We start from the raw sequence: 26,957 nt of genomic DNA on the forward strand, positions 1-26,957 counted from the left end.
GGGGCTGCATTTCTGCAAATGGAGTTGGGGATTTGGTCAGAATTAATGGTCTCCTCAATGCTGAGAAGTACAGGCAGATACTTATCCATCATGCAATACCATCAGGGAGGCATCTGATTGGCCCCAAATTTATTCTGCAGCATGACAACGACCCCAAACATACAGTGACAGTCATTAAGAACTATCTTCAGTGTAAAGAAGAACAAGGAGTCCTGGAAGTGATGATATGGCCCCCACAGATCCCTGATCTCAGCATCATTGAGTCTGTCTGGGATTACATGAAGAGAGAGAAGCAACTGAGGCTGCCTCAATCCACAGAAGAACTGTGGTTAGTTCTCCAAGATGTTTGGGCCAACCTACCTGCCGAGTTCCTTCAAAAACTGTGTGCAAGTGAACCTAGAAAACTGATGCTGTTTTGAAGGCAAAGGGTGGTCAGACCAAATATGGATTTGATTTAGATTTTTCTTCTGTTCCCTCAGTTTGCATTTAGTTAATTGATAAATATAATCTATTAACATGTCTGTTTTTGAAAGCATTCTTACTTTTCAGCATTTTCTCACACCTGCCTAAAACTTTTGCACAGTACTGTATATTAAATTCGGTTTTACACTGTCTTAGTACGATATTTTGGATCTGCCACTTGTAACTCCAATTCATTGACATGCAGGGCGTCCCATACAAGCAGGAATTTAATGGCACACTCAAAAGGATGCAAGCCATTAACTGCACATTGTTCTATCCAGCAGAGTCCAGACACTGCAGCCACTCCAGGTGATCTTAAGCAAACTTATCTGAGTCAGTAAGCGGATGTTACAAGTGGCTGGGTAAAGTCACAACTGAGAGGATGTACACATAAATCAGTTTCATTAAATGCTCAGCTAAGACACGATGGCACGCTGTTTCTGCCTTTCGGTGTCACATTTCACAGACTGTCATTAAAGAAGAGCTCAGAGAACCACTGAGCTCATGGCTATTTTTAACAGTGGTGGTATGCTGCCGAGAGCTCAAGTGATTTGGTTTCAGTTAAATGATGGATACCTTAATTCTAGACTCACAGCTGACCATAGCCCTTGACAGCTATACACACCACAATTTTCACAATGATGACTCTATTGTTGGCCAAATACTATTGACTGCTAACAAGTCAGTTTGGGAAGTAGTCCTGCTAAAGCATGGCAGTAGAGAATGACAAAAGCCATCCAAGCCAAAGTTTCTTCCACACACAGCACAGTCAAAGCAACACCACTTGGCAAAGAGGCAAATCTCTGTCCATCAGCAGAATAAAACAAACATGCTTAATAAAGTCCAAGTAATTTTTTATTATTATGTGTATGTATATATATATATATATATATATATATATATATATAATGAGGTAATTATAGAGTGTGAAGTATTGTTTTGACAATCTGCAGACAGGCACTGGTGTGAGGCTCCAGACAATTATATCAAAATAAATACATACATAGTGGAATAGAGTAAAAACATGTAAGGCTGCAGCCAAAAAATAAAAAAAGACATAATCAGTAAAAAAAAACACTATAATCTGCCTTTCACTTGTGACCCATAATATGACATCCTGAAAAAAAGAGGAATATTATATATACATAAAGTGCAGGCTTCAGATGGCAGTCTGCTCCCAATGCCACATTTTAAATCTGAAATGCAAGCTAGGAAATAAACTTATCCTATTAAATATACAGGTATGTGTCATTTCAGAGAGAAAATATAAACTAGACATATATTTGACAGTATTGCCACATACTGAAACAAACATAACACTTTAGTCACTTTAACAAAATGAGTCACTGTCTTCTGAATCCCTTTCCGTTACGGTCAGAGTTTTTTCGCCCACATGAATCAAAAAGTCAGCTGCCACCAGCGTCCTCAGACACTGCAACACTGAGAGCAGCAGCTGATATTTACAGGACACGGACTCATACAACACAGGGCCCTCCTTCCTTTGGGCTTTTCTCTGGATCTCGTTTTTAAACTCGGTGTACACTTGTAAAAAGCGTCTGTTTGTTCCTTTTCCTCTGTAAATAGTCCTGGGTATGTTGAGCACAGCCTCTGCTAAGAGATCACATGCTGTCTTTGTGTCAGGATGGAGGCTCTGTGTGGAGTACAGCTTCAGATAGTGCTGTAAAAGAAACTCAAAACTGCCTCCTACTGGCAACATGCTGCCAGCTTCTACTAAACTCTCAGACTGCCCTGGTCTGCTGGAACTGCCAGGTGCAACATCACTAAAGCAGACTCTGCACTGATTTACTAGCACAACATTTACTGGGTTGATCAGACAAACTGAGTTTCTTTTCACCATGTGCTCATTAGAAACAGCACACGTGAAGCCAGACTGGGGGGGATCTGGATCTGACACGCTGCAGCAGTGACTGTTTGAAGACGAGCTCTGACTTCCTAACTGATTACGTTTATCATCAACAAGCCATTCCTGAAACGTCCTCTGATCTCCTGTCATTGGTCCCCCCCCCTGCTTTTCATCATCAACTGAATCACAGCCAGAATGCAGATCCTCGACGACCGGACACCGAGGATCAGGACAGTCCGTGTTTGTGTCATCAACGGCAACTACCTCCAGAGTAGTCTTCACGCTACGGTTGGTTAAGGTTTCATGGGTGCCTTTGACATGAGCAGTGGCTGGAGCATTGCTGAACACGCCCTGCAAGTTTCGGGAATCAACCGGCTCACAGGTTCGACGCAGCATGCAGAAAGCACCATGGAAGGCAGAGACGTACTGTTCTGAGAGTCCTGGGACGGTCCCACAAAGAACCAGACAGTGCGGGGCAAAGACGGTCTGAGGCAGCAAGCGCACGTGTGCGTATCTGTGGGACCCGAGCAACACAGGTCTGCAAAACTCTGCGCCGGCAAGCTGCTCCTGTCTGACCTGGAGAACGTCTGAAGACGAAGCCAATGGTGATGCTCCACTACAGCTGCAGAACAAAGCCAGCTCATCTTCCTCGATACATTCCACGACAGATATACCTCTCAGCTTGGCATAAGAAAGGACAAGGTCAGATTGCTTTACACTAGACAATAGGAGCTTTACCTGGCTCTGATGTAAAGAGTTCATCATTTCTTCCACTCTGTCACTGATCCAGCTATAACAGCTCTGCAGCTGAGAATCTGATCCAAGGTGTAGTGTTGTACCAGAGGCCGAGAAAGAAGGCTGAATAGGTTCTGTAACAACCACGATGTTTAACTGGCCATCTGTGGGGCAATGCACCGTGAAATCTCTGTGGAGGACTAGTCCTTCCAAGATCTGGGAGCTGCTCACAGGGAGGCCTGTTACTGTCGTGTGCAGCTCAGAGAAGTGTTCACAAATTAAACTCAGCGCCCCCACCCTGTTCCCTTCACAGTTACATTTGAAATAGTAATCGCAAGCCAACGCGCTGAGCAACCTGCAGTGAGCACGGCCTGTCTTTCCACAGAAGTACGCCTCCATAATCGACTGCAGCTTATCTTTCCCCGTGGTCCGGCCATCATGGGAAAACAAAGACGTGACATGCTGGCCGAGGTGCTGCTGTATAATTCCCTCCAGGACATGCGTCTGAAATGTGAGGAGACAGTTGGCCACCCGCCTCAATTCGTGACTCACTTGTTTTCCCCTGTTTAAAGAGCGGTGACAGGTGGTTTGTCCTGCCGTGCCCTTTCCCACTGAGGCCTGCAGCCCTCGGAGCAGCGCAGACAGGAGCAGAATGAACGACTTGGCACCGTCTCCAGTCACACTGCAGTGGACAGAAATACAATCCACCAGCACTCTGCCAAGGGGAAATAACACGTGTCTTTACTAATACACAGCTGCACAACAGACAGAGCAGGTAGGTTTTGTTTAGTCTAGGGCACCTTTCCACTTAAAATGTCAGATCAAAAACAACATCTTTACCAGGCTACTATTTTAAAAATCAAATAGTTATTAAATTAAAAATGTACAGGTTAAAACTCCACTGTTTGGATTTAAACAAATGGTCCCTGGAGAAAAGATACATGCACATTAAAATATAATGATCTAAGTAACATATTGACACAGTATCTATCAGTCATCTCACACTACGCCAGCAGCCCTGAAACTCAAGGAGGCTCTGCCCTGAAAACAATACTGCCCAATATTTAATCAAATAATCAATACTGACACATACAAACTCAATTTCTCATAGTATCCCATATCCCTTTCTGGAACTCATATATGAATGTTAAAGGAATGGAAGAGTATTTCACATCTAAACTTTCAGACGTTTCAGACAAAACCTTTATAATTCTTAATCATTACAAGCTGATCTCCAGAACGTGATAAAGTAAAAAAAAATCACAATGTTTAAACTGAAATGTAAATATAAAATGAATATGTAATTTTAATGTTGATTTTATAAAACATTGCTCAGCTGTCCTTTAAACCAATTTCACTTCACAAACGTTTTTTTGTGTTATTATTATTACAATGACTTCCTCTGATTCATGGGTTTCTTGTTCAGCATATTCAGAATGCAGAAAGACAGCCTCTGTGTGAAGTGGATGATTACCTGGCTACGGGGTGATCCAGTAAGAGGGAAGTGAATATCTGTTTTCCATCTCGTGTTAAAAGCACTTCTCCAGTGGCCTTTGTGAAAAGCACCTGGCCCCCATGTGGTCCGAAACAGCGACCAACAATGGACTCCAGAGTTTCGGCGATCTGCACCAGGGTCCCGATGCCCAAACTCTGCACATCTTTCATCTCCAGACACGTCTGTGTATCTGAAAGCAAAAATACAGCAGTTTAAGTTAAGTGACTTTACATTGCCTACTCTGAAGTGGCCTTTTAAATAGGTGTATAACTTGTTTTCCACAAACATCGTCTCCTACACAACATACTCTTTATTTTGTTTTCTGTTCTTTGAAACCACTTTTAAATAGACATTGATCAAAACAATCTGAATAATGATTTAGCCCTTCATAACCTGTATCACAAAAAAACATATATATATATGTTTATAAATATATACATTAGGATATATTACAATTATTTTAAATTCAAATAATGTGTAAATAATAGTCGGTATTATACATACACTCTATTACTCAGATCCTAAAGAGTGGGAAGACAATACCCAACAACAAGGTCAGACATTTCTGTATCAGGTTCTAGTTTTACAATGACAATTATTCCGATCTCTACTAATTTAAGTGAGTCAATGGTTTAGCACATTAAAGCAGATGCAGATGGATCATTTAAGAGCTGGGAATACATAGGATAATTACTGTTGACATATAAAATACAGCAAAGAGGAGAATACAAACCAAAGTCCTTAAATTATTTTTCAATTGTTGGTGATGATGAATTGAAAATTGGAAAAATCAGACAAGGTCATACTTGATCAAATGTGATGTTTTTGCCCTTGGCTGAAGTGACCTTTCCAAAAAGACATTTCAGTGTTAATCATTCAAATACCATTAAGCTGTAAACCTGCAAACTGGTGGGCTCTCAACCCTTCACCACATTGGAAACTATGCATCTAGTATTTCCCTCTGATGCACTCCCATTTCTCTGCAGTTTCTCTTCTGAAAAAATAGATTTTATATAGTGAGCTCAATTCAATTAACCTTCATGTGGGGACATGGAATATTAAAGAAGAAAATAAATAAATCAAGGCAGGCTTACCTTACTCTGATTGATTACTGATGCTGGATTAATCCATTTGCACTCAATCCACTTCCATGGTAGTTCCGCTTTTCACTGCAATTAAAACAATACCTCTCATATTACATTTCTAGAAGGGTGAACAGCAGCATTGTTTTACCATTATCATAAATAACAATGGTTGGAAATGTCTGTCCAATTCACTAACTACTGGATTTGGAAATCCATTTCCTAATGAGGCTAGGGGAAAAAAAACCTAGATACATCTTTGTGATTTCTGTAAAATGAAAAGCAATGATTGTGCTTTTTACATGACTTTTTAAACATTTGAATAGCCTTCTAAGCCAAATCTTTCACATTCTATCCAACTTAGATTTTGAAAGGTTTTAGAGAAAGGTTTTTATATAAATCTCTACTGGACTGCAGCTGTTTTCTTTTTCTTTTTACTGGAGAACTCCTGTAAGTTTGTGGGGACACCAAGCACATTAATAACAGTATGCAACTCTGTAATGTTCTTCAAATAGTAATTATTAATATGTGAAACGGTCCCCAACTTGAAATGGCATAAAATCAGACTAATAACATGATTTAAAATTGTAATTTAATAATATGGTAAATATGCAATGTTTAAAATGATGCCCAAAGTAAAGTGGCAGTGGCAGCTACGTCATTTGGCACTAATGATGTCAGCTAATACTCTTATAAACTGCATTCTTATATTAGGGGCACAATCAGGATGACACATTTTGACAATCTGCATGTCATACAGAGAAGGTGATGCTCATTTAGGAGGTACCTTGCTGTGTAGTGACGTAGAAAAGCTAAATAATGACGTAACTGATTGAATCACGTCGGCAGGCATTCTGGGAACATTCGCTTTTCTAACACATTAGTGAAATATGTATATTTTGTCACAACTAGTCAGGGTAATGGCGTCTAGCAAGAACTAATAAAATGAACTAATAATGAAATGGGCACATTTTGTAAGAACACTTTTGTAAGAGTGTCTGTTTCGGGAAACTATTCATAATAATGTTTTCTTTTAGACTCGGCCCTCTAGTGTAACCGTGTGCTGTCCAAGTATTGCCAACTGAAAGAGATTTGATTAAACACATCAATAAATAGATAACTACCACGATGGACACTTACAACACGACTCCTCAGGCACAACTCAAGCCCCTTCTCCTGTCCCAGTCGCTTAAAACAAATGCGTGGACAAAGAAAAAAGAGATGAAAAGCATTGGGAATTGAATAACTTATTACTGTAAAGAAATGCCTGAGACGTAAACATGCGTCAGGTAGTCAATATGACCCACAATATAATCCCACGACACGCAAAAGCTGCTTCCGTCTCCGGTGTGAAACAGCCCCGCTACCGTAATTACTGACACAGACGCGCACCTCAACTTCACTGTCCGACCCCACCCTGGCCATGACCACATTACTGCACTGAATGTTGTCACAACTTAATTTCCATGCAGACTATAGCTAAATTACACTAATTGGTGCCATCTAAATAACCCGTGTGAGACAAATGAATAAATAAAACATAATAATAAAGCTGAATTACAGTAGTATTTTCTTAATGTAACCATTAGTCCATACCTAGCTTCATTTGTATCCATAATTAAAACTGGCCTTGATCAACTTTGATAATTTAGTATTTTTTATTGTGATTTCCCCCCCAAAATTCAGTTTATACAGATATGGCAAGGAATTGTCTTACTATTCAGAATCTTTGTACTGAACACTCATAAAGCGGTGTGAAAAGGAGGGACCTTATTGTAAACACAAGTGTATTACATCAGTAGGATACCTGCCCCCAATTAATACTTATTATTATCATGATTTTTTTTTTTATATACAAATTTAATTTCCAACAGAGCTGCGCAGCACACGCATACACACACATATGACAACGGCATTTTTTTGACAAAGCCAGTCTACCAAAGCAGCAAGTTTTATTATTAGTATGTATTAGTATTAGTATTTAGTATTAGTATGTATTAGTATTTGCATGAGTTGTGAGTTAGTTTTTAGTTAGATCATTTTCTCTGTCTGTTGTTTGTGGGCTGCACAACTGTTTATGCGTGGCTTTTCTTTCATTGTGAAGATTTCCAGGTGACCCCATAAATAGACTGGCAGGGCAATTCCAGATTGTAAACTTGAAACTTCAACATTTGCATAAGTAACAATGTGTAACACGTTCTATGGGATATGCACAAATGATATCACATACTGCTTCTACATCAATGTCAAACCATCAGCCTTTATTGTAATTATTCTACAAACCTATCAATTGGGTACGTTTGGTCAATACAAGCAGTTGGAGAAAAAGTAGAGTGGTAAAATGTACAATTAATTGGTCCAATTGTTCTGTGAAACCACACTTGTAGACATCAAGAACAACATATAAAGCGAGCTGTCCTTTATCTCCTCAATCAAACAAACAAACAAGAAACGATGGCATGATAATGCAGATGCAAACATTTATTTTGGTGAGATATTAAAGATGTGTGTATGACGTAAGCTTACAAGTGGTTTTGTTTTACAAATAAATATAATTGTAAAGGAGAGACATGGGTTTGACATTTATAGAAATTCAAGGGTCCCTCTTCATGGTCATATACACACACAAACACATATATAATATTATATTGGTGAATTAAAATTATTCTTCAGTAACCTAAGAGCAATGTGCATGTGAAAAAAAAAAAACAGCAACATAAAAAGATGGTACAAAATTAACACGGTGTTAAACAACAGTGAAACATGAGAATGCATTCTCCCTCTCATGGTGCCCTTTCGGATAACATTCAAAAAATAAAAAACAACATAGAAAATTAGGCTCTGATGGCAGGAGGAACTGAATCGAGATTCTGTGGGTTAATTAGACACATAGAGCCACGGTCATGTTCAGGAGACTTCTCTAAGGCTTTTTATGGCACAACCATTTGACAGACACAATTTCAGAGTCCTCATTCTCCCCACAAAACCCCTTGCTGAAGGCACTGTTTGACAAAATTTCATTACCACCTTCTACATTCTTGCTCTCTGCAATGAGCGAATAGGGATCCGCACACTGGAAACAGCCGCTCACAGCGATGCACACTGCTATCGACAGCTTACTGCTTAAAACAAGGTGAAAGAGACTGAACGGTAGAAATATTTTCATAGTTGGATAAAAATGCTACTTTAAATATAGCATCTGTCTATTTCCTATTTACACTGACAACAGCAATGCACTGTGTATATATTCGACACATGGTATTTGGCTTTTTCTACGTTTTTACATTTTTACCTAGCTTGATAAGAGTGGATGGAGTACAATGTAGGGAGTGTGTCTTACGAGGAATTGCTACATCAACAATATAAGACAATACGCTTTTTTCTGCTGAGGTTGAGGCCCTCTATTTTCTAATCAGACTGGTCAAATGATATTACTACATTAAAGAGACATTCTCTAGGAACCGACAGCATTTACTGTATACTCTAACAATACAGAAATGACTCCAGGCTACTTTAACATTCAAAATCTAGGCTTCTACAATAACCCGTAAAACTTAAGAGAATCTTTGTTACCTACATCAAAGTTTGTTTTTATTGCTCAAGAACCTCAGGTAACCCCCAAATTAATATTTTGAATGTGTATAGGTTTGTGTGTGTATCTGTATATGTATATTAATACATACAACACACACATATAAATATACACAGACGCACACACACATACAAAATACACGTCTTCAGATACAGTTATGAATAACGGCCATCGGAAGATAAATAGAAGACTTAAAATTAACATTAAAGTTTCAACACAGACAACATAAAATATGCTGGACCACTAACTTCTCTTCCCCCTTAATTACTTTTCAAGTAAACGCACAGAGGACCACGTGTGTAACAAAAAATCAAAGCAGGAGGTCCTCGATGTAAAAATAAAGGTTTTTAAAAAAGAAAGAAAACTTTTGTTATCTATTTTAATCTTTCCCCCCCACCCCACCCGACCCCACCCCGTTAAAAAAAGCATAAAACATACAGGAAAGGTCAAAACCGCGTCACTGTAAAACGTTTCCTGTGGCCTAATGCTCACAACACTGTTAAAGAAGGCCTTGCATCTTTCCTGGGTATTGCAGCCCGGTCCTATCCAAACCTTGGTGAGAGGCATCTCCAGTTCATGCCAAAGAAAAGCATGTTCTCGGACACCAGCTACCTTAAATAAAAATGCAAGAAACTGTCCTTTTTCAATAAATTCATTCACTACCGTTTTCAGTCAAAAGGGTTATTTTTGGAACAATTTCACAACTTCCAAAATAATTCAGTGTATACAATTGTGTACCTTCTTGGCATTGAAATATATGGAACAGCCAGTTATTACAATGAGAATAAATATGATTTATTCAGATGCTGGCAGAACGAGGCTGGAGTCCACTTCCTCACAAAGTCTCGTTATCTGGGTCTCGTCTGTGTGTGTGTGTAGTGTTTGTATTTATTTTCTTATGGGACAGTTTGTGATTGGCTTCAAATGACAAGGGACGAGGAAGCTTCAGGTCTGCACTTTCAGGAATGTTCTTCCTCCCTGTAGCCCTTTGCTTGGGAGCCGCAGCCCCGAGGGCTACTTGAAGATGAAATTGATGAAGATCTGGATGAGGATGAGAAGAAAGATGATGACATAATCCCTCTGCTGCAGGAAGCCACTCTCCGAATGAGGCGCCAGGGCTCGGCTGCGCAGCGCCGTGATGCTCCTGAGGAAGAAATAAACAACCATTTCAATCAAATTAGAAAGCACCACAAACACAGCTGTCAAAAAGGAAATTAAAAACTCTTTCTAGAGTACATTTTTGGCATCTTCCTCTCACCTATTAATGTCCTCTTGTGTGCGTTTAATAGAATCAATGGCACTTTGAAGTTCATTGAGGTCTGTTCCTTTTTTCCTTAGCCGGGCACTGTGCTTGGTTTTGTGTCCTGCAATAAAGGTTTATACATTAGAGGAGATAAAATGCAACATTTCCCACATTTTACTGAGAAAATGAACTATGATTAAAAAAGACATTTGCTCCCACAACCATTTAAATCTCGTCTAAATATCAACAAAATAAATGAACAGAAATACTTATTTCACAAATTTTGGTCACGACAGTTTCATAATTAGTGAAAAGGTTGTATAGGTCATAGGGTGCAGTTAAGACAGATACACCTGACTTACTTTCACTACCCGACGAATCGTGTCGATCTGGTTCCGGAGATGAACAGCCACTCTCCGCACTTTTGGGCTTATCACTTTGCTTGCGTTTTCGTTTAGGAACGGTGACCTGTGATGGACAAGTACCCGAAAGATAAAGATGTAAAAAAAACTAAAAATAATAAATGCAGAATAACATAAAAGCTTTGAAAAGGACACACGCTTGGTCAGAGGCTGGCTTGGCTGCGAAGCATGCGGCGTGCTCACATTCTGTGGATGCTGCAGTGCGCTCATCAAAGATGGGCAACCAAAAAAGTGTGTCCATACACAAAAAAGTGAAATAAATAAATAAGAAGCAGATTGTGTTGATGTAATTAAGCAGAAGGGATGCAAATCAGCATCCAAAATGAATGTACACAAAAATCATATCAAACTGATGGATTTGTGAAGTGACATCACAGATAGAAAGCTGCATGATCGCATTGGTCATGGTTCTGGCACAGCACAGGCAACGGTCAGACTGAAGCGAAGGCTCTGGCCAGTAAGATGTGCCAACGTACCTGACATTTGCAATTCTCCCTCCTTGCCCCTTGGTTACTGAGACTAATTACACTGCCAGAACGTACCATTGGTGTCCTGTGCCTGACTTTTGTCTGGACCCAGCCATCTTTCTCAAACTGAACCATATCATTCAGAGGATCCCATGGGCGGGTACTGAAAAGGGACAACAGCAAACAAACAAAACAACAATGAACACTTGAACAGTAAGGAACGAGATCATGTAAATACCTTTTCTTCAATTTAAACCAGTATGAATCCATTAGTCAGACGGATTGCTTTATGAAAAGGAGTGCATACTTCTGTCATTCAAAGCACTTCCAATATAGTATATAAGGTCTTCACATTTCAAATATGTGCAGCTAAATAGGTCAATAAATCATTTTGATAAAATATGTAACAATTACTGCTGATCCATAAATGTCACAGAATTCTTGAGTGCTTCAATTCAAAGTTCCAAAGTAAATTAAAATAATTAAGTTCTCAATTAATCCTGAATTTGCAGACTTTTGTTGAAATACTTTCAGTAAGTCTGCTCTGCTGAGAAACGTGGAATCATATAGAGGACTTAACTCAAATGATAATGCAAAAGGGAACATCTTTATGCAATCCCAAATTGCATAATCATGTTCCATTTATTCACACATTATTTGCATGATAAGAGCTAGGACATGCATTTGAAAAGAGGGGTGCTGTTTCTCTCATTTCACAATTGCCTTAACATTTGACTAAAGTCCATCTTGAAGCGGGGTTGATCATGCATTTTTAATAGCAGTCTTTGACCATGCATTTACAATAGCGTTTGACATTTGCATGTTACATTTTGTCCGGAAAACGGCATAAGGGCTAGGACATGCATTTGCAAAGAGGGGTGCAAATGAAATCATTGCATTTTCATTTTAATTTTGTCTCAATTGAACATGATTATGCAATTGTGGGATTATCATTTGAATCAAGTACTCTATATGCTTCCATAGAAAAACACTAAATGATTTTGTAGACTTATTTAAAAAACAAAAGAAAATAACTTTATTGTACCATACATTTTCCTCTGTTATCCACTAGGTGTCACCCTTTATGTTGTAATTTACATTTAATGTACAGAGGTCTGTTCATAAAGTGGATAAAGTGAATACAGAACTTTTTAATCTCTGCAGTGTGTGTGAGTGAGTACAATATTTTGAAAACCCACATGCTATAGCAGAGAAAAAGGCTTATGGCCCTAACAGCAGAAAAAAATGAACCCTGGAACAACCAAATACTGTCTGTTGTAATGATTAATTTGGTCAAGTTCAGTTTCAAAACACAGCAGGTTGTGAAAGTGTTTCCTTCTCAGCACATGAAAGTGTGAACAGGTGGTGTTTCTTTTTCCTCTCCCCAAAACCAGAATATTACATTGAAAATAAACTGTTACACAACATAATGCTTAGGGGTGCAGAAATAAATATGACAAAGCAGAGATTAGGAAAAATTTGGTTGAGAGATTAATCTGATTTCCTGACTTATTGCACAACATTACGAGGTGTTAAAGAGTAAATACATGTTTATATTTGTGTATTAGGTCTAAACTGGCTCATACTATACAGCAGATTAGAAAGCCAGAGCAGATTTGCGGGTCTCTGAGGTGTTGAATTCCCCATGGAGCTCCCCGCCCCCCCAAGCCCTACTCACTCTGCATATTTGTAATGCCACTCTCCTGTAATGGGGTCCTGCTCAAACAGGGTGGGGCTCCACTCCTCACACTTTGCCTTGCGCTCCCGGGCGGCCTTCCTCTGTACTTCCTCCAGGATGTACTTCTCGTTCGTGGCCTCAGTCTGGTCTTTGTTGTTTATAGCGCGGGTCACATGCTGCCAAAGCCTGATTAAAGGACACAGAAATATAAGACAAACTGGGAGGAGAAGGTGTGTGTGTATGCATTTATCTATACTCAAGCTAATTACAATTTAGTCAGGTTGCACTATTACAGAATACAGCTAAAGTCTGCACTCAATCCTATATCCAAATAACAGCGTTATAAAACATGCTTCCATTATTCTCAGTCCCCACACAGTAAAAGCACCAGACAAAGATAAAAACTCTCTCTCACTTCTCTGACTCCCAGTCCCCCTGTTCCTCCGGCGCCACAGTGCATCTCATCAGCCTGCTCTGCCTCAGCTCAGGGGTGGGGTCCCAGAAGGTGTCAGAGATGCCTGTCTTTTTGTCGTTGATGAAGATTTCGCTATCCTAAATGAGGGAAACATTTACGCCACAAATTCACATTTAGCAGAAGCCTGACGTATTGCAGCACAACCTAAAGGCAGAAGAGCTGATTTAAATGATCGTGATACAAGGGAATATCTCTGTTCACCCTCACACGTCATGACTCAAATCTAATTTAGAACTAAACTTATCAACTAAAAATAAACATCACCGGCGTCCTTAAATTAAATGGCACATAAAGGAGGTGTTATAATCCTCTGGGCTCAATCAGACACTGAATATACAGTCCTTTCAAATAACATTTTCACCCACCAATCTATGTGCAACTCATTCCCTGGTGTTCATTTGCTTAAATGAACACACATATTCTGAAGGGCTTACGCTCCTAAGCAGCTTTGCTCTCTCAGTACACACACATGACAAAGTGCTCACCCAGTGTCCCTCCAGCGTAGCCAGCACTTCCTTCCCAAGTTTGATTTTTCCAGAGATTTGGTTAACACTGTCATTGCTGCCTAAAAACGGCTACAGAGGAAGATCAAACAGAATATGGTAAGGTTTGTGGCAATTTGAATATTGAAAGCACAGAGTAACCCTTTCATTTGCAGAAATCTAGAGAAAGACTCCTTTTGTGGGATAATTTGTCACAGATTTTATTAAGGATTTAGGTTTACAAAGATTATGCTCCGACTTTTATGCTGCAGTTCCTGTATTTCATTTCTTGATGTGTTCTACCTGATATTGCTTAGATTGCCACTTGTAATAATGAACTCTCTGGCAAAAACAGATGACAAGATTCCTCTTCAAAGCTCATTTCATCATAAGTACGAGATGTGCCTTTCATACCAGTGAGAAAGCTTATTTTGGAAACGTTAAATGTTCAGAAGGAACCTTTGTGTACGTATAGTGTTCATATTATGTATTATTCCATCCTATTGTCTGTTAAGGGTCAGCATGGGAAATGCATTTTAATAATACACTTTCTAAATTACCTTCAGTTTGAATTCAAGCAAAGAGCTGTATCCTGTTTTCTCACAGGTGATGTTTACTTGACCTCCGAGCTCCAAGGTCATTGTACCGTACAGAATTCCTGAGAAGAAGAGTTGCAGAAGTAAATGACTGTGATCTCCGACAGAAATACGTTTCGGACAAGGACATCGGTACAGTATACAGTCTGGGAGTATATACTGCCGATGCTCAATGGCAGGGCAAAGGTAATGGGCTTTTATTTTCTCTGTACTTTAAAATGAAATCCTTCGATAAACAAAATAAAATTCAAATTTGTAGGTAAAAGTAAGTAAAACAATCTTACTAAAGTCAACATGAAGAAATACAATGTATACCTTTACAATGAGCATATGGCATATTCATAACATAATCCTCCCCTCTGTTCAAGAAGGTCAGTCTGGCTTCTCCATCCAGAATGGCAGATAAAGAGTTACCTGCAACAACAAATTTGCATCAATTAAACCCTTATTGAGATGCAAGAGAATATAAAAGTGGATGACAGCAAATAATAATATAATTGACTTATCTAGAACCATGTACACTTTAATAATTAATGTATTTTGGGTATATCTTATCGCAGACATCTGCTTAAATGTTAAAATCCTGGTATAATATTTTGGTCCACATTAGTTTAGACACTTGAACAGACCGTGTGCTAAATGTAAGTCAATGCTACAAATTCAGTCATTGTTTATTGATGAACATTAATGGATTTAACATATTCAAATGATTTGCACACACAAGTGCCATGTTACTATGTTATCAGGCAATTTTCAATACAGCTCTGATATTACTTTGATTCCTGTCTGGCCTATACCTGATAATTCACATGGCTTTGCGGTTCATTTCTGGGGAGGGGGAGTAGTAATAATATCTATTCACATATGTTTTCTATTACTTCCAGGGAATGAAGAGGAGGGAAGTAACAAAAATTCACAAACTTGGACACATTCCTGCAAGTAACTCACCATAAAACTTTGATTTGGCCAGGATGCTTCCGCTGAGGCAAAACCCATCCTTTCTGTTACTTACATAGAAGGCAGACACCGGAGGATGATGGGACACCTGTGCAGGCAAGAGCACATGGTAAACAATCCACACAACACAATGACATAATCCTGAATAGGACAGACCAACTTCCACTGTTCCCCATGGCTCTACCTTGCATATACAGTGGTCAGTCTTCTTCGATCACTTGTTTAATTGTTTCACACTAGAAGAACTACAACATAAATCAATTTTTATTTTACACCATACCTGTTCGGCAATGTAGAACGTCTTACTATTGGTCTTCGAATGAAGCCACTGACATCTGTACGTTTCACCCAGAATTGGGTTGTAAGGTTTTTTCAGTCCCTGAGAATACGTGTAAAGACAAAATAAAGCACGTCATCACACTGTTCAGATATATTTACAGAGGAACAGGCAAGTTTAAGTAGTTTAGGGAATAAAGGGAAGAACAACTTGTAGCAGCTGAGCATTATGGTACAGTTATAACAGGAGTGATGACATTACATGACAGTAAACTTTATAAGAAAAAAAAAACATGATTTACCTTTGGCTTTTTGTAAAACCCAGACAAATACCATTTTACAACTTTTTTCATTCGGTTGTAGGCATTTTCCTCCACGGCAGCCCTATGAAGAGAAAAATGTGTACAGAAATATGATCAGAGTGTGTTATCAGGCAGGCTGTACAAGACCAGTTTGAGGTCTCATGTGTGCAAACAACACAAATACCATAGTTATAACCACTCCTGTAGCTCAAGTACTCATCGTATGATGTTCACAAGATGCAGTCAAAGTAAGCCATTTGAAAAAGGAATTTCTTACTGTGAAGGATTCATGTCTACAACTGAGCATAACTGCAGTCAGATTCATATATAATCTAACCTGCAAATCTTTAACTGGAGAGCAAGACTACATTTACAAGAACTTTGGGTGACATCAGCTCGCTTGAAATTGCGTTTTTGTATTTAGGAGAAAGGTTAGAAAGTACAGTGAGGGAAAAAAGTATTTGATCCCCTGCTGATTTTGTACGTTTGCCCACTGACAAATAAATGATCAGTCTATAATTTTAATGGTAGTTGTATTTTAACAGTGAGAGACAGAATAAAAACAAAAAAATCCAGAAAAACGCATTTCAAAAAAGTTACACATTGATTTGCATGTTAATGAGGGAAATAAGTATTTGATCCCCTATCAATCAGCAAGATTTCTGGCTCCCAGGTGTCTTTTATACAGGTAACGAGCTGAGATTAGGAGCACTCTCTTAAAGGGAGTGCTCCTAATCTCAGCTCGTTACCTGTATAAAAGACACCTGTCCACAGAAGCAATCAATCAATCAGATTCCAAACTCTCCACCATGGCCAAGACCAAAGAGCTGTCCAAGGATGTCAGGGACAAGATTGTAGACCTACACAAGGCTGGAATGGGCTACAAGACCATCACCAAGCAGCTTGGTGAGAAGGTGACAACAGTTGGTGCGATTATTCGCAAATGGAAGAAACACAAAATAACTGTCAGTCTCCCTCGGTCTGGGGCTCCATGCAAGATCTCACCTCGTGGAGTTTCAATGATCATGAGAACGGTGAGGAATCAGCCCAGAACTACACGGGAGGATCTTGTTAATGATCTCAAGGCAGCTGGGACCATAGTCACCAAGAAAACAATTGGTAACACACTACGCCGTGAAGGACTGAAATCCTGCAGCGCCCGCAAGGTCCCCCTGGTCAAGAAAGCACATGTACAGGCCTGTCTGAAGTTTGCCAATGAACATCTGAATGATTCAGAGGAGAACTGGGTGAAAGTGTTGTGGTCAGATGAGACCAAAATTGAGCTCTTTGGCATCAACTCAACTCGCTGTGTTTGGAGGAGGAGGAATGACCCCAAGAACACCATCCCCACCGTCAAACATGGAGGTGGAAACATTATGCTTTGGGGCTGTTTTTCTGCTAAGGGGACAGGACAACTGCACTGCATCAAAGGGACGATGGACGGGGCCATGTACCGTCAAATCTTGGGTGAGAACCTCCTTCCCTCAGCCAGGGCATTGAAAATGGATGGGTATTCCAGCATGACAATGACCCATAACACACAGCCAAGGCAACAAAGGAGTGGCTCAAGAAGAAGCACATTAAGGTCCTGGAGTGGCCTAGCCAGTCTCCAGACCTTAATCCCATAGAAAATCTGTGGAGGGAGCTGAAGGTTCGAGTTGCCAAACGTCAGCCTCGAAACCTTAATGACTTGGAGAGGATCTGCAAAGAGGAGTGGGACAAAATCCCTCCTGAGATGTGTGCAAACCTGGTGGCCAACTACAAGAAACGTCTGACCTCTGTGATTGCCAACAAGGGTTTTGCCACCAAGTACTAAGTCGAAGGGGTCAAATACTTATTTCCCTCATTAACATGCAAATCAATGTATAACTTTTTTGAAATGCGTTTATCTGGATTTTTTTGTTGTTATTCTGTCTCTCACTGTTAAAATACACCTACCATTAAAATTATAGACTGATCATTTCTTTGTCAGTGGGCAAATGTACAAAATCAGCAGGGGATCAAATACTTTTTTCCCTCACTGTACATAGAGGCCTTCCTATTTTTGTATTGAAGGAGAACGTGATCGAGACTATTAATTAGGATTAATTACTATTAAGACGATTCTATTAATCCAACCACTTTCATTTCATCTGTGCAAAACTAAAAAGATGATTCTTCACTTCCATTACAATCTTCATTTGCCAAATGGGAATACCACCAAACACAGCACTCCCCCTTTTCAATTGCTTATGGGAACACTCAAGAATATACAATATAAGCATGCCCTTAACAAACAGGTGTGACACATGCAGTAACAGAGACCGGGAGAGAAAGGACTGAGATGGAACATGTCAGGTGATATATGCCAGCGATTATATGGGATTTCATTCTGCACCCGTCAACCTCTATTCACCTCAGACAGAATTCACATAAACATTGGTGCAGTTGTTGAAGCATCCGGCACTGAAGCACCAATAAATACTGAAGACAAGACATGAGCAGAAACATTCAGACAGCAGAGAGTTAGTTGAACTAGGAAGTCATTCTGCTATAAATATGTTAGCATGGTCTTCTCGAGCTTCAGAGGCAGGGACGTCAAAAATACATTGCAAAATTACAAATGGATTCCACAAAATGCCAGATCAAAGCTCTGACCCACCTGTGAATTGCAAATTACAAACTTGCACTCTATCACGTTTAGATTTATTAACAATCTAACAATCAGTTCAACCACAAAAGGGTACAGATTTGTGCTTTGCAATTCGAGGGCAGGTCAAAGTTTTGATTTAGTTTAGTCCTATGTGTCAGAAGTGGAAAGTGAATAGAACATTTGCTTTTAATATAAAAATATATATAGTTCAAGTGACTTCCTTTTCTTACTTGCTGGTCATGAATATATTTATAGAGAACTGTCAAATAAATAATATTCCTGTGACACAGTGTTTGACCAGCTTACCTGAGCATATTTTTGTGAAATTTTCACATGAGTGTTTTCTCCTGAGAGTGTGTAAAAAGAGCTGAGTCTAAAGCCAAAGGCACACAATGAGTGCTGCATGCGTAAAGGTGCTCGAAAATATGGCAGTCGATTCTTTGATTGTGCTTCTGTGAGACTCTGCAATTGCCACTGAAATGAAAGTGACGTACGCAGCCCAACAGCAGCTCTAATGGGCACAGAACAGACTGTTCCCACTGGACTGATGACCTTTACTTCTCCTAGAGGCCCAGCAGGGCAGGCAGTACTCACTCTGAGAGGAAGTCCGCATGGTAGTAGTAATCGGAGAGCTTGTCCAGGAAGGAGCGTGGTTCCAGGATGAATGTGGGCAGGACTACCTTGGACAGGTCCATGCCTGGCCGGACCTGCTTCAGTAAGGTCCAGATCAGGCTCTTGTTCTCCTCTGACACAGTCTCTGTTTGCGAGGCCTCCCCTGCCTGCAGCACAACACAAATCACCAACATGACATCTATGGACAGTGTACATGGGATCAAATGCATTTTAATGAAAACATGTGGTTGAAACTTCTACATTTTAAACAGAACTTGTTTAACAGGAGCATAAACCAACATTCTCTACTGAAGTTTTATCTATTTATTTAATGGCATCAAATTATTGATGTAAATCAAGATACACAACAGAAAGCAACAGACCTATTTGAATTTAATTATAAAAAAAGAATGCAGCACTGGTTAACAAATTGGGATGAAGTCACTGGTTAACTGCAAACTTCATGGAGCCGAGTGGGATTTATTAAGCACATATTAACAAGAAGCACTTTCATAGGCATTTCAAATCACCCTAAACCCACTGTAAATCCACTTAGACCATATTAAGCCTGTAAAGCAATGTTACATTTTTTATTAGAGAAAAATAAAAATGGTATGAGTGTTTCAAAAAGTGCAGTGTGTCCTCATCTCATTTTGAGGATACAAAGCATTCATTATAGTAGACTGGTTGGGTTTACCTTTTTCTAAAACTAATTTCAATTTGGATAATTAAACTGTTAATCGGATTGTCCAGAAATTGAATAACGTTAACCCATTATAATATTAAAATTAAATTAAAATATCCATTTTCATATTTTCGATGGAACTGTAAATACGTGCAACCACAACAGGGGAAGAGAACAAGAGGTCCAAACCAGAAGAGTGAAGTGATTTGAAATCTTTGCAATGAATAAGGAATCAATTATGTTATCAAGACAATTTTACAGCACTGGACAATGTGTTACGACATTATTCCAACATATGAAGAGCCTGATGACTTTCACTCAAACTAAGACGAAGCTATGTAGTCCCTCCAGCCAAAGGAAACCGTAAGAGAGACATCTGTTCAGATGGTGTTTACAAACTGATGACTTATGAATCACTTACATTTCCAGCTAATCCTCTGATTAGTTACACCAATACATGCAAACACCAGCACCTAATTAGACTAGAGACTTGTATTTTGGGTCTAGACAGGAAAATATGTACACCACATGAATAAAAATTATAACAGGCTTCATTTCCCAATTTAAATCAAGATCAGAAGGCATTTTAAGAAAAACACATTTCCTCAGAACATCATTGCTATTTCTCCTGATTATAAATAAGTATGCAGCTCATTTTTCAACTTAGAGTTTGTGTTCTGACACTTGCCTCCCCCAGCTCCTCATGAGACTGCTCAATGTACGTTGTCTCCTGCAGCATCTCGTTGGGTTCCAGATCCACATAGGAGTCGTCCTGCCTCTCAGAGGTGTCCGTGTCGCTCTCCTCGCTCTTCTCCAGCACATCGTTGTCCGACTCCTCGTGGTCCTGCTCGTTCTCCCGGTCAGACTTGTCGGAGTAGAGGTCGTTGTCCTTGAAATGCTGCCTCTCGATTTCACTGTCGTTAAACCTGCACCGTACGCCAAAGACAGCCACATTAGGTCTCCTGACCGGGTTTCATCGTTAAATCCCCAAAACACTCAGACTTAATGGTGAAAAAAATGCTGTAAAGCTAACCGAGGTGGGGCTGGTTTCTCTAGTAATTAAAACCACCATAATCACAAAGCAGAATTACTATACATTTTTTAAATATCTTCATAAACATAATAGCGTATCAGAGTCTTTCCTGTAGAATATAAACGGACAGGACACAATTATATCCAAAATTAACAAATTTATGGACAGAGAATGTTTTTCTGTACTGTGAACCTACAATATAGACATGCACGCACTAAAACAAAAAGTCTCAGCTATTTCTATATCTGTCCATCTGTCTGATAATCTATGCATATGATTATATGACAATGAGCAATAAGCAAGATTGAGTGGAGAAGGGTGTGATCTACGGGCCAGAAGGAAGAGGGCTCTCACTGGAAGCTTTCGGTGCCGGGCAGGTTGTTCGCTCGAAGCAGGCTGTAGAAGTTGACTTGAGAGTGCTCCCCTGTGGAGCCCAGCTCGTGCTCCTTCCCCTCCCGGATCATGGTTCGCTTCAGCAGGCTGGAGCACTTCAAGGCCAGCTCCAGAGCATCCATCCAGCAGCGGCCTGGACACACAAAGTAGGACACGCTCAACAGGTTGAGCGCCAACTAGAGACAGTAACTACTGAGCTGGCCTTACATCCCTTATTCTGCGGAACAATAGTACATCAAATAAAATACTTTAAGTGGCCAATTCTTGGTTACAACAAGGGAAAAAATACAAGATGAAGGTACGCTGCATAGGGCAGATTGTGCTGGCATGAGAACTGGCCTCTCACACCTGCACTCACTGCCCAGGGCAACACCGAGTCTATACAAGTTGTAGGCGTGGATCAGATTTAATATTGCAATACATTCAGAACAAGCCTTACCATCTGATTCGGAAGCTGCCCGGAAGATGAGGTGGCTGCTGGGTAAAGGCTGAGTGATGGATCCCACCGCTTCCCCTTTGGGACCCTGAAATGATAGTTTGTTTTTAGAGGAAACAATATTTCTGGTCATTGGCAGCTATTAGGAGCTCAGGCTTTGATCCAGGCAGCATAGATGAAGTCACGTCACAAAGGCAGTTTATAAGGGAAGCAAGGTAAATCTTTGGAGAGGCAGAAAATTGATAATATGTTTCAAGAGATAATGTAGAAAGGCCTGGACTAGTGTGATTCATCCAAAAACCTGCCCTTAGTCAAGTGACAATAGTTCTGCTGGCAGGATGTAACACAATCCAAATGAAAGTCATGATGGCTTATTTCTAGCGCTGTATCTTTCCACTTTAACACTGCGCTCCTGCTTACAGCTCGGTTTTGTTCATTGACAGAGATCAGTTTGGTTTGTATCATGTTGCCTAGTCTCCTATAATAGCCTGTACAGATCTCACACTGGAAAGTGCATTGCAAGCAGCATTTGATACGGTTTCTTAGTGAAATGTTTATTTCAATCAGAAAAATCTAACCAGAGTAAGACTATACGTACGCGGATTTAAAGGTTTAAGTGTTTTAATGGAAAGCTGCATGTGGAAAGATTATAAGCTTGCCAGAAGGCAAAGTTGTCCCTCTTTCACTGTGACTCACATGAAACAAAGCACTATAACGTCTGTTCCTCCACACTTTTGATGTAAAGCAGGAAATTACAGAAAATTCCATTTCATAATTTGTCATCTTTACCGTATCAATGATATTTAAAGACCACAACTTTTTAGGTTTCTCTTAAAAATTTCAAAAAACAACAAAACCAAATTATAATCTGTACTCATTTCCCAGATAATTTAAAACAGTTTTGATTTCTCCTTATCCCTGCAATCCAAAGAGACTCAACAGCACTGCAGTGAAAAGCATGTCTTCCAGGACCAAACTTGTTTAAATAAGATTAAGTGGATGCTTTTGACCTCCTGAACACAGGAGACTCTCAGTACGCTTACACTTATTAATCTGCATCTTTTTACAATAACAGCCAATTCACTTTGTTAATTAACTTGACCATCCAACTCTCTTGCATACAAACTGACTGTAGAGAACACAAAGCTACCCGTCACTGTGCATACAAATTAATTACCTTAGGCTTTAGCACATGGAGGAAAACAACTGCTTTAAAATATTACAAATGTTAAAGATCCAGTAGTAGGGTCGAGGCATCACCCCATTTTGAATGATACAGATTTTATTTATCATCATATTAAAGCCCCTTTTGCTTTCTTTTGTTAAATGTAATCCATTGCAGTCCAAGAGCAAGGCAAGACCGGCCCTCTGGGTCACTGCAGCAGGAAAGCCCGCTCACCTTTACAGCCCAGATGGACTGCTCCAGGGGGTGGAACAGCTTGAAGCAGAAGCCATCCTTCTTGGAGGGCCGCTCGATGAGCTCACAGGCATTCAGCAGCACCGTGCCCACCCACTGGCCATTCTTGGGGGTCTTGTAAATCAGCAAAACCCCTGGCTTCAGCACACACCACAACTTGGTCCAGCTCTTCAGTGTCCCCCGAATCTTAAAATAGAAAAATACAGGTTTAAATGCTATTCTGGAAAAGTAATATATACCTGGCTTATTTTTTGTAACCTTTCTATGTAGCCCCTGCATTAGCAGCTCTCAAATTTTATACAAGCATTACAGAAGGATGGATGATAAATGAAAAGCCTCTAATCTTTTTCCTTGCTCAGGAACTCTGATCGACCAATTCTACTTATATGAATCTGTTGCTATTACAAAGAAACTGTGATCTCTCCATGCCTTTAGCAAGAGTTGTTAAGTAATGGCAGCTGTCGCACCATAACACTAAGCCAGCTGTCTGGACTGATACAAAAATTCCTGGAATTAGTAAATATGAAAGGGAAATGAACATGCGTGGGATGCAAACACACACGTGGGGTACGCATTAAAATAAACAGTGTTAACAGGAATGCAGGGCTCGTTTTTGATGATAATTCTTGAAGCAAGGATTCAGGTGGATATTTAGCCAATAAACATAAAGCAGTGCAAACGGAGTAACTTATTAAGTTCTGTCTGGGTTTTCCTGTAAAGTTCTGCCACAACTAAATTAGTCACTATATCCATAACCTCTACTGCGACAATTATAATGAAATCTGAAGAAATGTGAGGGAAAATAATTGTTTCTGCTTCTGTTCCAAGACTAAAGAAAACATCAGCCTTTTTATGTTGTTTTTTGTTTTCTAACAAATGCTTTGTGTTCAACTAAAATAAATGTTCTGACCTTCAACCAGTCAGCCATGACAATAACTGAAGGGTCCGTGATTGTGCTGAGTAACTCCTTTGTGGCGCGCTTCTTTTCTTCCCTGTAGTTCTTCTTCTGGACCTGCAACAAACATGCACACTGTGAACGAGTGAGACTGGGTTAGCCAAAGGGGAAAGCTCCGGCTATGAACCAAGAGAGAATAATATCAGGAAAGAATAATATAGTAGCCAAAAAAAAAAAAAAAATATATATATATATATATATACACTCACCTAAAGGATTATTAGGAACACCATACTAATACTGTGTTTGACCCCCTTTCGCCTTCAGAACTGCCTTAATTCTACGTGGCATTGATTCAACAAGGTGCTGAAAGCATTCTTTAGAACTGTTGGCCCATATTGATAGGATAGCATCTTGCAGTTGATGGAGATTTGTGGGATGCACATCCAGGGTACGAAGCTCCCGTTCCACCACATCCCAAAGATGCTCTATTGGGTTGAGATCTGGTGACTGTGGGGGCCAGTTTAGTACAGTGAACTCATTGACATGTTCAAGAAACCAATTTGAAATGATTGGACCTTTGTGACATGGTGCATTATCCTGCTGGAAGTAGCCATCAGAGGATGGGTACATGGTGGTCATAAAGGGATGGACATGGTCAGAAACAATGCTCAGGTAGGCCGTGGCATTTAAACGATGCCCAGTTGGCACTAAGGGGCCTAAAGTGTGCCAAGAAAACATCCCCCACACCATTACACCACCACCACCAGCCTGCACAGTGGTAACAAGGCATGATGGATCCATGTTCTCATTCTTTTTACGCCAAATTCTGACTCTACCATCTGAATGTCTCAACAGAAATCGAGACTCATCAGACCAGGCAATATTTTTCCAGTCTTCAACTGTCCAATTTTGGTGAGCTTGTGCAAATTGTAGCCTCTCTTTCCTATTTGTAGTGGAGATGAGTGGTACCCGGTGGGGTCTTCTGCTGTTGTAGCCCATCCGCCTCATGGTTGTACTCGGTTGTAACGAGTGGTTATTTCAGTCAAAGTTGCTCTTCTATCAGCTTGAATCAGTCGGCCCATTCTCCTCTGACCTCTAGCATCAACAAGGCATTTTCGCCCACAGGACTGCCGCATACTGGATGTTTTTCCCTTTTCACACCATTCTTTGTAAACCCTAGAAATGGTTGTGCGTGAAAATCCCAGTAACTGAGCAGATTGTGAAATACTCAGACCGGCCCGTCTGGCACCAACAACCATGCCACGCTCAAAATTGCTTAAATCACCTTTCTTTCCCATTCAGACATTCAGTTTGGAGTTCAGGAGATTGTCTTGACCAGGACCACACCCCTAAATGCATTGAAGCAACTGCCATGTGATTGGTTGATTAGATAATTGCATTAATGAGAAATTGAACAGGTGTTCCTAATAATCCTTTAGGTGAGTGTATATACCGATCAGCCATAACATTATGACCACTGACAGGTGAAGTGAATAACCCTGTCAGTGGGGGGATATATTAGGCAGCAAGTGAACATTTTGTCCTCAAAGTTGATGTGTTAGACACAGGAAAAATGGGCAAGCATAAGGATCTGAGCGACTTTGACAAGGGCCACATTGTGATGGCTAGACGACTGGGTCAGAGCATCTGCAAAACTGCAGCTCTTGTGGGGTGTTCCCGGTCTGCAGTGGTCAGTACCTATCAAAAGTGGTCAAAGGAAGGAAAAGCGGTGAACCGGAAACAGGGTCATGGGCGGCCAAGGCTCATTGATGCACGTGGGGAGCGAAGGCTCCTACAATGGGCACATGAGCATCAGAACTGGACCACGGAGCAATGGAAGAAGGTGGCCTGGTCTGATGAATCATGAGTTCAAGGTGTTGACTTGGTCTCCAAATTACCCAGATCTCAATCCAATCGAGCATCTGTGGGATGTGCTGGACAAACAAGTTTGATCCATGGAGGCCCCACCTCGCAACTTACAGGACTTAAAGGATCTGCTGCTAACGTCTTGGTGCCAGATACCACAGCACACCTTCAGAGGTCTAGTGGAGTCCATGCCTCGACGGGTCAGGGCTGTTTTAGCGGCAACAATATTAGACAGGTGGTCATAATGTTATGGTTGATCGGTGTATTTGTTTTAAATAGCTCATGGCACAACGATCAATAACCACTTTATATAAGTATCCTGGGTTCTGGTCCCTGTTTCCTTCTTTACTCATACAGACAAAAAATAAAATGAAAGTTTCTAAGGCTGATTAAGGAAATATGTTTTAATTTGAATTATTTTATTTTAATAGAAATACTAGGTTTTGGCCTAACTGAAAAATGCTTAATCTTCACATGTGGGGAAATTGATTAATAAGGCACAAAAAAAAAGTGTAATATAGGTGGTGTATAGACATGCCTTGATGTCTGATTGCATTAGAGGGAACTGGAGTAGTGCCTTGGTGATTGGATTGAACAGGCACATTAGGCTTTTCCAAAGTGGTTATAATTCAACAGCAATTGCCCCTGAAAATGTGATCTTTTTGCACAGAAACATTTCAGAGGGTGTTATATAACTCTGCAGTGAGTGAAAGTGAAAGTCAGCCAGAAGAGATATCTTGGGTGTATAAGGTTACTTTTAAATAATGCAGCTGAATCCTCTTTTATACTTCCGTTACATTTATCATGATTTTAGACTGAGAAACTCACTTTTGTAGCTTAAAGCAATGATATACATT

General features: G+C 40.0%; 2 protein-coding genes across 7 annotated transcripts in view; both read right to left on the reverse strand.

Moving 5' to 3' along the window:
- Positions 1-1,299: 1,299 nt before the first annotated feature.
- bbs10 (Bardet-Biedl syndrome 10) lies at positions 1,300-6,971 on the reverse strand. Its single transcript, XM_066724145.1, has 4 exons — positions 6,779-6,971; positions 5,651-5,725; positions 4,536-4,746; positions 1,300-3,776 (listed from the first exon to the last, which is right to left on the reverse strand). The coding sequence occupies exons 3-4, from the start codon at positions 4,724-4,726 to the stop codon at positions 1,793-1,795; spliced, it is 2,175 nt and encodes a 724-aa protein (XP_066580242.1). The 5' UTR covers positions 4,727-4,746; positions 5,651-5,725; positions 6,779-6,971; the 3' UTR covers positions 1,300-1,792.
- A 907-nt stretch (positions 6,972-7,878) lies between these two features.
- Positions 7,879-26,957, reverse strand: part of osbpl8 (oxysterol binding protein-like 8) — a 100,081-nt gene continuing 81,002 nt past the window's right edge. For 4 of the 6 annotated variants that reach the window (XM_066723598.1, XM_066723603.1, XM_066723599.1 and 1 more), the window contains 18 exons: positions 24,247-24,348; positions 23,319-23,522; positions 21,923-22,007; positions 21,445-21,616; positions 20,742-20,983; positions 19,355-19,535; positions 16,129-16,210; positions 15,831-15,929; positions 15,542-15,638; positions 14,909-15,007; positions 14,558-14,655; positions 14,001-14,090; positions 13,456-13,592; positions 13,041-13,226; positions 11,372-11,525; positions 10,836-10,941; positions 10,489-10,594; positions 7,879-10,374 (listed from right to left, as the gene is read on the reverse strand). In XM_066723598.1, the coding sequence (XP_066579695.1) occupies positions 10,245-10,374; positions 10,489-10,594; positions 10,836-10,941; positions 11,372-11,525; positions 13,041-13,226; positions 13,456-13,592; positions 14,001-14,090; positions 14,558-14,655; positions 14,909-15,007; positions 15,542-15,638; positions 15,831-15,929; positions 16,129-16,210; positions 19,355-19,535; positions 20,742-20,983; positions 21,445-21,616; positions 21,923-22,007; positions 23,319-23,522; positions 24,247-24,348 (2,370 nt within the window). In that variant the 3' untranslated portion in view covers positions 7,879-10,244. The remainder of the gene's footprint in view (positions 10,375-10,488; positions 10,595-10,835; positions 10,942-11,371; positions 11,526-13,040; positions 13,227-13,455; positions 13,593-14,000; positions 14,091-14,557; positions 14,656-14,908; positions 15,008-15,541; positions 15,639-15,830; positions 15,930-16,128; positions 16,211-19,354; positions 19,536-20,741; positions 20,984-21,444; positions 21,617-21,922; positions 22,008-23,318; positions 23,523-24,246; positions 24,349-26,957) is intronic. The other 2 variants (XM_066723600.1, XM_066723604.1) reach the window with 1 other exon arrangement.

The sequence above is a fragment of the Amia ocellicauda genome, chromosome 15 (assembly GCF_036373705.1).
Source record: "Amia ocellicauda isolate fAmiCal2 chromosome 15, fAmiCal2.hap1, whole genome shotgun sequence".
Classification (NCBI taxonomy): Eukaryota; Metazoa; Chordata; class Actinopteri; order Amiiformes; family Amiidae; genus Amia; species Amia ocellicauda.